The following is a 10,719-nucleotide window of genomic DNA, read 5'->3' as shown; positions in this document are numbered from 1 at the left end:
AGAGTTCCACCTCTTGTTCTGAAGGCAAACAGGAGGAAACTGGCTTCCAGGCAGCTAGGATAAGGGTCTTAAAGCCCACCCCCAGAGTGACACACTTCCTCCCACAAGACCACACTTACTCCAACAAGGCCACACCTCAAATAGTGCCACTCCCTGGCCACATATACTCTATGTAATATATATGCTAAAATATAGCAATATAGTGTATTTGTAAATTTGTGTGTGTGTGTGTGTGTGTGTGTGTGTGTGTGTGTGTCTGAGAAAAGACAAAAGAAAATGATGTTAACTTTTGATTCAGTTTATTGAAAAAAACAGTGCTCTTAGGTCAGGCTGTTCTATCTTTCTCCTGGGCTCTCACCAGAGTTCTGCCACTTTCCTCTCTGTGGCTCAGAAGCAGTGTCACCCCTAGAATAATGTGGCAAACACAGATCTGGTGCTCATCTCTTTACTTAAATAAACATAAAGTAAAAGGACCCAAGCACATTATACTTTTGAAATTAGTGTGATGAAAATGAGCATTTTTGCTTTTCTGTAGCAGTATTCAAGCCTTTAAAGGCTAACTATAATTTAAACCCCAGGAACTCACCTTGCTGCAGAAGCTGTGCTATATCTCATGAGCTCTGGCACAGGCCTCTTGTCATACATATGTTCCTACCAGCATCACTCATGACCAAAGTGCACATTCCCTGCAGTTGGAACAGCTAGCTAGGTAGATGATGGCTGCGAACACTCTTGTCCTGGCCACAGTGTGTGTGCCCACCAGTGTGGAGCAAATGACATACTTAGCTGGGTGCATGTCTGCCTTCTTAGTAGCTGCTTAAAAACTAAAGGATCAATGCTATATTTATCTGTATGCAGGAACCTGCAGGTATGTGACAATGAAAATGCATCTCTTATTGAAATGTTGTCTGTCCCAGAACGTCATTTTGTGAGGAAAGTAACAGTTTCAAAAATATAAAGGTGAACTAAGTTGACTAATGTATTAACTCAGGATTTTTATAAATAAAGTGTAACAGTAGTACCTCAATCTGTCTCCATAAACCCCTTGTATACTTCCACCTAAGAGAATGTGTATTTTATTTTCCTACATTTTCTCTGTATTTTGGGTATTTTTTTACTTTACGGTATTCACTTGTCTCCCAACTTCCATTTGTTTTTCTTCAAACTTGATTTTCCCCTTTGTAATCAGCTTCTTAGATGCTTTGTTTGTTTGAAATGATTAGTTTTCCAGAACATTGGTGTTCCTGGATAACTAGTTGATGAGGTTCTACAGACAGTAGGGTGTATTTGGGGTTTTATTCTTAGTTTTGTGTATTTAGAGACAAGATGGCCATGTATCCCAGTCTAGTCTCAACCTCATGATCCCCCTGCCTGATCCTGCTAAGTGCTGGGATTACAGCACTACCACAACTGTCTTAACATTTCATTTGTTGTCATTGGCAGGTGGAACTAAGGGAATATAGATCTTCTATTTTGAATTCATTTTCTAGACAGATTACAGTCAATGTTGACAAGAAATACCAGTATGAGAAATCCTGAATGACTCCAGTTCACATGCCACCCTCCAGTGTACTCGAGCAGTCATTCGAGGGTGATTTGTCATCATTTTGTAATCTAGATGTGTTACTTGTTTGGAAACTTAAACAGTTTAATATGTCATGTGATGCATACATATCGCTAGAACGCTGACAGTTGATGGAGAGTGTGTGCCAGGCTCAGAAGGGTTGCGGCTATGTCTGTTTTCTTACTCCCTCTCCTCGGTCTATCACAATATTCAATTAGGCTCTCAAACAAATCATTGTTGAATACCCAACTGCCTACTTCTGCCAATTTGTTGTAAAACTGCTTCCTAATGAAGTATGGGACTTAAAGGATTTAAATAACTATTTTGTGTTTGGTAGGCTCTTTGATTTGTAAGGAACAAAAAAGACTAAAGTTACCCACTAATAAGGGAGAAGGGAAGGAAAAGAGTGAATATAAATGACCATGCTTAAGCTTTACTTTTCCAGGAATCCATAGCAACGCCACTGGTTTCTCTGTTGACACCCTCCCTGGGCTTTCCTTTTGTATCCTTGCCTCTGCATTTGAGCAGCATTTTGTTTCTCCTGGCTCTCTGACTGCATCGTGTTCACATAATTACTGAATAGTCCTGAGAAATTATTAGTGTGCGCTAATTAGCCTTAACTTGGTTTGGACAGAACTTATATACCCAGGAATCCATGGGTATACCAATGGGTAGCCCATCCCTTCCATGGGCTACCAATTGGCTTCTGTTTCATTGTTGGGGTCTTAGCATAGGCTGTAGCCAAGAGACTGGATCATATAGAGAAGATTTTGTCACTTTCAGATAAGGAACCACCTTCTTAGAAGTTTCCTCAGGAGATTTTGAGGCATCTAAAAGCTTTTAAAGTGAGCTTTTCTAATAGCTACAAGGTCTTTAATATTTTTCTTATTATATTACTATATAATCTCCTTAATATTCCTGTTGAGTCTTTGTAACCATGCTGCCGTCCATAGTGTAATCTTGTGGCATCAGAGGGCTGATTCTTAACTTAGAGTGTTAATTTTATCTGAGAAAATCAAGTGGCCATTTTCCCATATCTCTCTCCTGGCTAAGGAGTTCAAGAGGCCTCTTTGGTCTGTCTCTGACCTAACCTCACCCATGGAGAAGGAAGCAATCTCATTAAAATTTTCATAATTTATATAGAAAGACTTAAGTATGAACAAAAATTATCAACATTCCTCAACAATATTCTATTGTAATGGTATACCAACAGGTCTGAATTTATTGTGGAGGTTAACAGCTTTCCCTCATGTAAAGTGTTGAGCTAAGGCCCTGTGATATATGATAACTGAGTTTCCCCCAGCACTGTGGTAGAAACCTGTCCCTTTAGCTCACATAAATACAACCAGTGCTGCTCTGGGTTTTCTTTGACCTGGACCCCAGACTTCTTTTGGTTTTACATAATTTTATTGACTTATTTATTTTAGTATGTTGACTGAAAATATCTACCAATTTAAATTGTCTTGGTCAGTCATCTTACCACATTGAACTTTTCTTTTACAAGCAGGACAAAAGAATCAGAGTGTCTCAACCCCTGACAAGAGGACCAAGTGCCTTTATTCCAGAGAAGGAAGTAAGTTCATTTGTTTTCAACATATTGTCTCGTCAAAAACTAACTCGAACACTGTTCATTTTTCCATGTAAAAGTAGATGTGTTTTGCTCATTAGTGTGTTGTTATTCATGTTAGAAAATGTAGAGTTGTTTTTTCAGATCCATTGAGAAAGTCTGAAGGCTTTTAAGGTTTAAAGAGACTAGCATTTCACAGGATGTACTATATCACATAATTGGAATAAGCAGTATTTTGAAATAAAACATGAGTTTCCAACTACACCTTTAAAGGACAGTAGGCAGACAATGCCTTCATTACTGGCAGTCACTCTTCTCATTTACACATTTGATTGACAGGATCCCACAAACGCTCTAACCATTGTGCATCTTTGGTAAGGGTGTGGTAACAAGATGGTAACTGCCAGACATGGAGGTTATCAGTGGCACAGTAAGGTTTTTGCCTGTTTTGTTGGTGTACATCTTGAGATGTGGGATCTATGTGCATTCCTGGATGCCTCTTAGCTGTCACCAGGCTGAGAGCCAGTTAAGGACATACTTGTCTGCTTAAGGAGTGACCAGTGCCCATGGCTGCAGTTGTCTCACAAGTGTGTTCTCTGCGTGTACACAGACATCTTTATCTTAAGAAAGTAGGAGCCCCGACGTCACTTTCCTGTCCCTGATTTAGTGGCTTTCCCATTGAACCAGAACTTAAGTGAAAGTGGTGTGTCTCTAAAGCTCAGAGGTGGCAGTGCAGTGTACAAGAGGCACTGCATTGCGTGCACCTCTTTGCCTCATGGCCCAGGGCTGCACTTGCAGGGTGATGGCCTAACTCATATGAATGGACTCCTGAGGCATTTTTGTAGCATGTATTTGAAGATAATCTATTTTTTAGGATCTGATGCAGCATATGAATCTATAACATATTGTGAATGCCTCGTGAGAACTAAGAAGCATCTGGAGAAAGCAAATCAAACATAGGAAAGAATTCTAGCCCTAATTGTATTTCAGTTTGGATCCTTGTTTTTTTAACTATCAGCTCAGTCCCTCTGGTTGACAGACCAGCGAGATGGACAAATGAAAGTCCCCAGGGTCCCATAGTAAACTGAGGTGAAGTTTCCTTTTGTGTTTATGCCAGGATAACTAGCATTTCCCACTTTTAGACATACTCCATTTAAGATTAAGTCTTTCTCCATAAACAGTTCCTTTGTATAATTTATACTTCCCTGGGGGTAACAAGAACTGAGATGCCAGCTCTGAGGTTTCTTAACTACAGTGTCAGTCTTTAAAGGACCAAACCTTTGGACTTCATGAGATCTCCTCAAAACCAGTTTGCTATTAACTAGATGCATAAAGTCAAGTCCAGAATCTGCTTCCTTATCTCTAAACTGAGGAGCAGGTTCATCTTTACCCAGAAGTCTAATTCTAAAATGTAAGTGAGACGTAAGCCAGCGCCGGAGTCGAGCTTCGTGTCCATCCATTCCTGCAGAGCTGGCTCTTTCCACAGGAGTTAACAATGTCCTCCCACCACCACAGCCAACTTATGTGATGCCAAGCTGGCATAGTGTATACGACTACATCCTATTTAATCTATTTAGGGAAAGCTCTTTGGCCCCTAGATAAAGGATCTAAGTCCTATTTTCATGCCTTATTTTTAGTAATTACTACAATAGGCTTAAACTAGCAATAGCAGGATCTCATGTCTTTATTAATTTTCATCACAAGTCATCATATGTTCCTGTATCTCTAAAAAGACTTCATAAAACTTTTTAAAATGTTGACTAGCAAAAGCAACAAAGGATCAGATATTTGTCCAAAATAATGCCATTAATGTTCTTTGTCAGTTTATGAGAGTAGGCTACAAATGCATGTCACCCAGTGCTGTCGGATTTGCCTCACTACACAATGTGACAATGGCCAGGCAAGCCAGCTCTGAAGTCTACATGCTCGCTGCAAAGACAGATGGAGGCTTCTTTCCTCAGCTTCATAGCTGCATGTTTAATGTTTGATAACTTAACATTTGTTGTTTAATAAATTGTGGTACCAAAGCCAAAACTGAATGGTACTTTCTCTTTTTAAATGTCTGTTTCTAGTATGAGCAACTGCATAATTGCAGTATCTGTTAGCATCAAATGAATATGTATTTCTTCAGTACAGACAGAGTCCATGTAAACCAAAGCTGTCTTTACATCACAGTGTTCACCGCATTCTATGCTTCTTGGTTGTAAGGTTGTCCAAGCAAACACAGTGGATGAACGAACAAATTTTCTTGTGGAAGAGTACTCTACATCTGGTCGCCTGGACAACATCACACAGGTGATGAGCTTGCACACTCAGTACCTGGAATCTTTCTTGCGGAGCCAGTTCTACATGCTGCGTATGGATGGCCCCCTTCCCCTCCCAGACAGGCACTACATTGCCATCATGGTAGGTGCTTACTTCCCACTGTTCCCTACTGTCATGAACAAGCTTCCACATATTCTGTGTCCCTTCTAAGTTGTGTCTCTGTGGGAGGGACTGAGTAAGTATGTATGTGAGCGATGTATGTGTTTTGTGGAGTGTATGTGTGTGAGAGTGTGTATAGGGTGTTTTTGTGGGTATGTGTGGGGTGAGTATGCATATATGTTTGTGTATATGTATATGTAGAGAGGTATATATGTGAGCATGTATATATGTTTGTGCATATGTGTGTGAATATGCATATGTATATAGAGAGATGGTATGTGTGTGTGTATATATATTTGTGAGTGTGTATATGCATGTATGCATGTGTGCATGTGTGTAAAACTGAGTGTAGTTACAGGAGGAATAAGTGAAGAAGCCTCTAGTATCCCTTGGATACATTCAGAGTGCTTTAAGCCACTTAATATGCTGTTTCTCCTTTAACCTTCAATAGAATCATTTTTTCATATTAGAGTTTTATAATTAAAGATGGTTATTGCATCCAGAATAATCCCCTACCAGTTTTGCTTTTGTTCTTGGAGTCTTCTGCATAAGTTGCTTGTGAGATTTTCTTAGTCATCTTATCTATGAAGGTGATCCCCAGTGTGGGGTAGGAGAAAAGTGCCAGTTGTCATTAGTGACAGATCTTCATGAGAGAAGAACTAGTGAGTGGATCACAACACTTGAGTGTAGCTCTTGTTACAGGGTGGCTCGTTAGTCGAAGTGAGCTGCTGCAAGTAGAATGCCAGGGAAGAGCTGTGCCGGAGGTACTATAGCTGAGCTGTGCTCTACTTAGACAACTACTGGTGAAGAGGATGAGGGCGTGAGCCCATGGGACTGTGTGTTTGGAGACAAAGACAGCAGCCTGGCTGCCCAAGCCAGTGGAGCTGCTCTAGGTCCGGCAAGTTCTGATGTGAACTTGATGGATACTCTGATTTTTAGCAGACATTTTCAATGACAGGCTGAAAGCAGATGGGGAATGCTTGTTCACTAAGACAGAGCAGTGAGACAGAGATCTGAAAGAATAAAACAGGATTATTTTACAAACATAGCCACAGAAGAGAGGGCAAAAGTGCTTAACATGATAGTTTCGTTGACAGCACCCAGATGACATTGACTGCATAAGGAGAGATCTGTGATGTCAGTGTCCAACCAGGTCTCTGAGGTCGGATATGGCTCCTCCATAAGCATGAGCTCTGAATTGTTAGGATACACATTGCTAAGGCGTTCCTGTATTTTAAATAGAACATACTGTATCTTCCCATAGCAGACTTCTACGGTGCCTGGATGTTTCCTAAAAATAGCCAGGTAGGCTATATCCAGGTCTATCTATACAAACTCAAGAGAAGTTGTTGGCTTTGTATGATAAGCATTTGCTTTTAAAACTGCAAATCAGCCTCCTATATTGATTGAAGAGTCTGTAACAACACTATGGTAAACATTTTTGAAGAAGGAGAATCTTATGAGGAGTTACTGATCACTAGTAATAGCTCCATCTAAATTACCTACTTGTGGAAAGACCTGCTTGTGACTGTTCTCAGAAAACTTATTTCTGTGTTTCAGGCTGCAGCCAGACACCAGTGTTCCTACCTGATAAACATGCATGTGGATGAATTCTTAAAGACTGGAGGGATTGCCGAGTGGCTCAATGGCTTGGAGTATGTGCCACAAAGACTGAGAAATCTTAATGAAATTAACAAGCTGCTGGCACACCGGCCCTGGCTGATCACAAAAGAGCACATTCAGGTACTGGGGATTTCTACACAAGTTCTGAGGTGCGCTTGAAGCTTGAAAGTTTGTGGGGTTTCGTTTTGTATAATAATTTTTATTTTTAAGATTATAATTTCAACCTTTCTGCCTTCCCCCTTTCCATCTGAACCCTCTCATTTACCTCCTTTCTCTCTTTCGCATTCATAGCCTCTCTTTTTAATCGTTTCTACGTGTGCACGAGCACGTGTGTGTACTCAATTTTAAATACCTATATATAGAAACTTGAGAAATCAGAGATGCTGTATTTATTTAAAAGATAATTAGAAATTTGTTGGGTTTCACATAAATGCAAATGAAAACTGACTCTTCTGAAGGAGTCACTCATTGGCCTGAACTTGTGCTATGAGAAAAATTGGTTTCTGTTATCAAGGAGTTGATAGATAAAGTCAACTAGCATCATGGATGCCTGGCTTCTGGCCACTATTGTCAGCAATATGTGCCCTTTAGTTAGTAAATTCCATAAAGTGTTCTAAATCCTTTGCTTGTTTTAACATTTCATAATTTAAGATTCATAAAGAAATGGTTTTGCAAATAAAAAAATATTTTCTAGCCAGCGTGGGAATTACTGGCCAGATTAACAATAGAGCTGTGAGGGTGAACCTTTGAACCATTGCTGGTGTTTCTGTCAGAGGCCAGTGCTGTCCAGCAATGTTCAGCACAGCCCCACTACTCAGTAGGAGCTTTCATCTCCATGTCAGACAATAGTTACTTACAAATGCACATGTACTGTGTTAATACATGGAAATGCCCTTTAAAATTACCTTATCATTCCACGTTTGTGATTTATCCAGTTTTTAACCAAGCAGCCTGTGTCTTTTTTTTTTTTAAGTATTAGGTTTTGATGACTTCAGACTCTGTGAAGCACAGCACTGTTCTAGGTCTGTGTTGTGATTCCATGGTGTGTTAGTTAGATCAGAGAATTGATAATTATTTTATGTCATATCATAACTACTTTATACAGGAATCTTTGGTGAGCTGAAAAAGATGCCTGGATTTCAGGGGCAGATTTCAGAGACATGATAGGATATCATAAAGTCACATATGAGTTGTGGGTAAACAGGCTGGGATCATAAGTGTTAGTTTGAAGGGCTTTTTGTTTCTTTGGCTTGGTTTTTTTATTTGTTTTTCGATACAGGGTTTCTCTGTGTAGCCCTAGCTGGCCCGGAACTCATTCTATAGACCAGGTTGGCCTCGAACTTAGAGATCCACCTGCCTCTCAAGTGCTAAGAGTAAAGGTGCACCACCACTGCCCTGGCGTACTGGGCATGTGATTGCAAGTGTTTGCAGAGGCCAGGGGGCCATATTGCATGTGAGTGTAGGTCCTCAGAGAGTGCAGGGAGGCACAGTGGGCATATGAAGGTTTTTTTTAAGAGCTAATGTTTGAGCTAGGTCTAAAAATAAGGAGAACTTTTCAAAATGAAATGAGCTATTTCCTGTCACAGAGCAGTTTCACAGGGAAGAGCCTGCAGTCATATGTGTTGAAAGAGTAACTATTAACTTCAGAAAACCAAAGTGTAGGGAGGGATTTCTGGATGGTGGTTGGTGGGGTCTGAGAAGAGTCAGATCATCTGGTATGAGACATAAAGGCTCCATTACAGAATCTGTATTTTAGCCTTAGAAAGCCATGATCTCCTAAGTTATGCTGCCACACAGAAAACATGAAATAAGCTTCAAAGCATTTGTATTCTTGTCTTTTTAAGTTTCTGTATTGTATATTTTATTAGCATTATACTGCATCTGTATATTGTATCTGCATTTTATTTTATAAGTGTCTTTATGAACACATGCTGTAGACTTGAGCCCAGCTGTTACTGTTGTAAGTGCGTATGGCATAGGGTGGCTTGTGCCAAGTCTCATGAGTATATTCTATCACACAGGGTGGGTTACAAATGATGCAGACCAGCAGGGCAGTCAGAGCATGTATCTGAAAGCTGACCTCTGTTCACAATTGGACAGTGTACTCAGAGGTCATGTGAGACTAAGAAGGGAGTGAGGATGGTGACAAATGGTTTGCTCTTCTGGCATGAGTGTCACAGAAAACAAGGTTATGACTTACATGTGGCGGTGCCAGTTACCAAGGGGTAAGGTGTCTCACTCAGGATGAAGAGGAGAGTCGACATTAAATGGGGAAGTCAGGCACAGTGGCACTCTTTCTTAATTCCAGCACCTGGAAATGAACTCCAGAGGGTTAGCAGTTCAACGTCATCCTTGACAACATTATAAGCCAGGCCAACCTGGGCTATATGATAAGACCCTAATGAGAGGTGGAGGGGGAACAGGACAAAAGGAAGGAAATCAGATAGTACAACTTAGCAAAAGTCAAGTTGAAAGAAGAAATCATCTACCCAGGTCTTAAGGCTGTCTGAAGAAAGAGGACTGTACTCAGGATAGGATAAGCCTGCATGTCAAAGGCGAGTGGTGATGACGAAGACCCACTTTAGAGTCTAAAAGAAGCTATAGCATATAATATAGTTATTTGTAACAAATACCGGGGGCTAGGAGGAACAATTCAACATCAGTTCAGAAATGAAGCAGCTAGACACATTGTCCACTCTTACCTGTGTTTTACAGTTAGTGTAACAGTATAGCCTCATAAAATACGAAATCCCAAAGTAACAGATTTGAGCAGAAGAAAAGTATATGTCTACAGCCGTGACTATATAAAGAGAACTGTTTTTTAAAATAGAGAAAAGAATAGCATTACCTGTGTGAATGAACACTGAACTGATGGGAAGAGGTCTGTGAGGGATATGTTCGTGGAATTTACCCTTGGAAGTGACCCTGCAAAGAAAGCAACTTATGGGAGAAAGGATTTATTGTAAATTACAATTCCAAGTTGCAGTCCATCAGTGATTGTTAGGAAGTCAAGACAGGAGCGTGAACGGCTGCCATACCCACACTTCAAGAGCAGAGAGAATATACTTGAACTTCTCAGCTAGCTTTCTTCTGCATTCATATAATTTAGGACCCTGCCCAATTTTAAGACACATCTTTAAGTAGTCCAATCAAGAAAGTCTCTCATTGGGGTACAGTGACTTGCTTTATAGTTGACTTCAGATACAGTCAAGTTGACAGCCAAGATTGGGCATTACAAAGCATTGTTGTTTTTAACAGGCTTAATTCTGGTTCTGTTGTTCAGCTATAGGACAAATAAAATAACATATGAAATTTATACTGACATGTCCCAAGTTCTTATTCCAGGGTACTGTCATATTCGAACCTGTAGCATGGAGAGGCAGCAGTCTCTACCAGATGCTATCTAGAGGGAATCCACAGCTACCCTGTTAAACTGGATTTTAACATGACTGTGGGACAGTGTCCAAAATACCTGACGATGAATTGCTTCACTAGAAATTGTCTAAGTCCCTTCCAGCTCTGTTTCTTAATTCTCTTACCA

At 40.2% G+C, this 10,719-nt stretch overlaps 1 protein-coding gene across 3 annotated transcripts in view; it reads left to right on the top strand.

The window, feature by feature from the left end:
• Positions 1–10,719, top strand: part of Sesn3 (sestrin 3) — a 52,691-nt gene that overhangs the window by 24,297 nt on the left and 17,675 nt on the right. For 2 of the 3 annotated variants that reach the window (XM_028763357.1, XM_028763360.1), the window contains 3 exons: positions 3,069–3,137; positions 5,340–5,537; positions 7,116–7,298. In XM_028763357.1, the coding sequence (XP_028619190.1) occupies positions 3,069–3,137; positions 5,340–5,537; positions 7,116–7,298 (450 nt within the window). The remainder of the gene's footprint in view (positions 1–3,068; positions 3,138–5,339; positions 5,538–7,115; positions 7,299–10,719) is intronic. The other variant, XM_028763359.1, reaches the window with a different exon arrangement.

This window comes from Grammomys surdaster, unplaced genomic scaffold (assembly GCF_004785775.1).
Source record: "Grammomys surdaster isolate TR1022 unplaced genomic scaffold, NIH_TR_1.0 138, whole genome shotgun sequence".
NCBI classification, from domain to species: domain Eukaryota; kingdom Metazoa; phylum Chordata; class Mammalia; order Rodentia; family Muridae; genus Grammomys; species Grammomys surdaster.
This window is presented reverse-complemented; position numbering and strand designations above follow the sequence as displayed.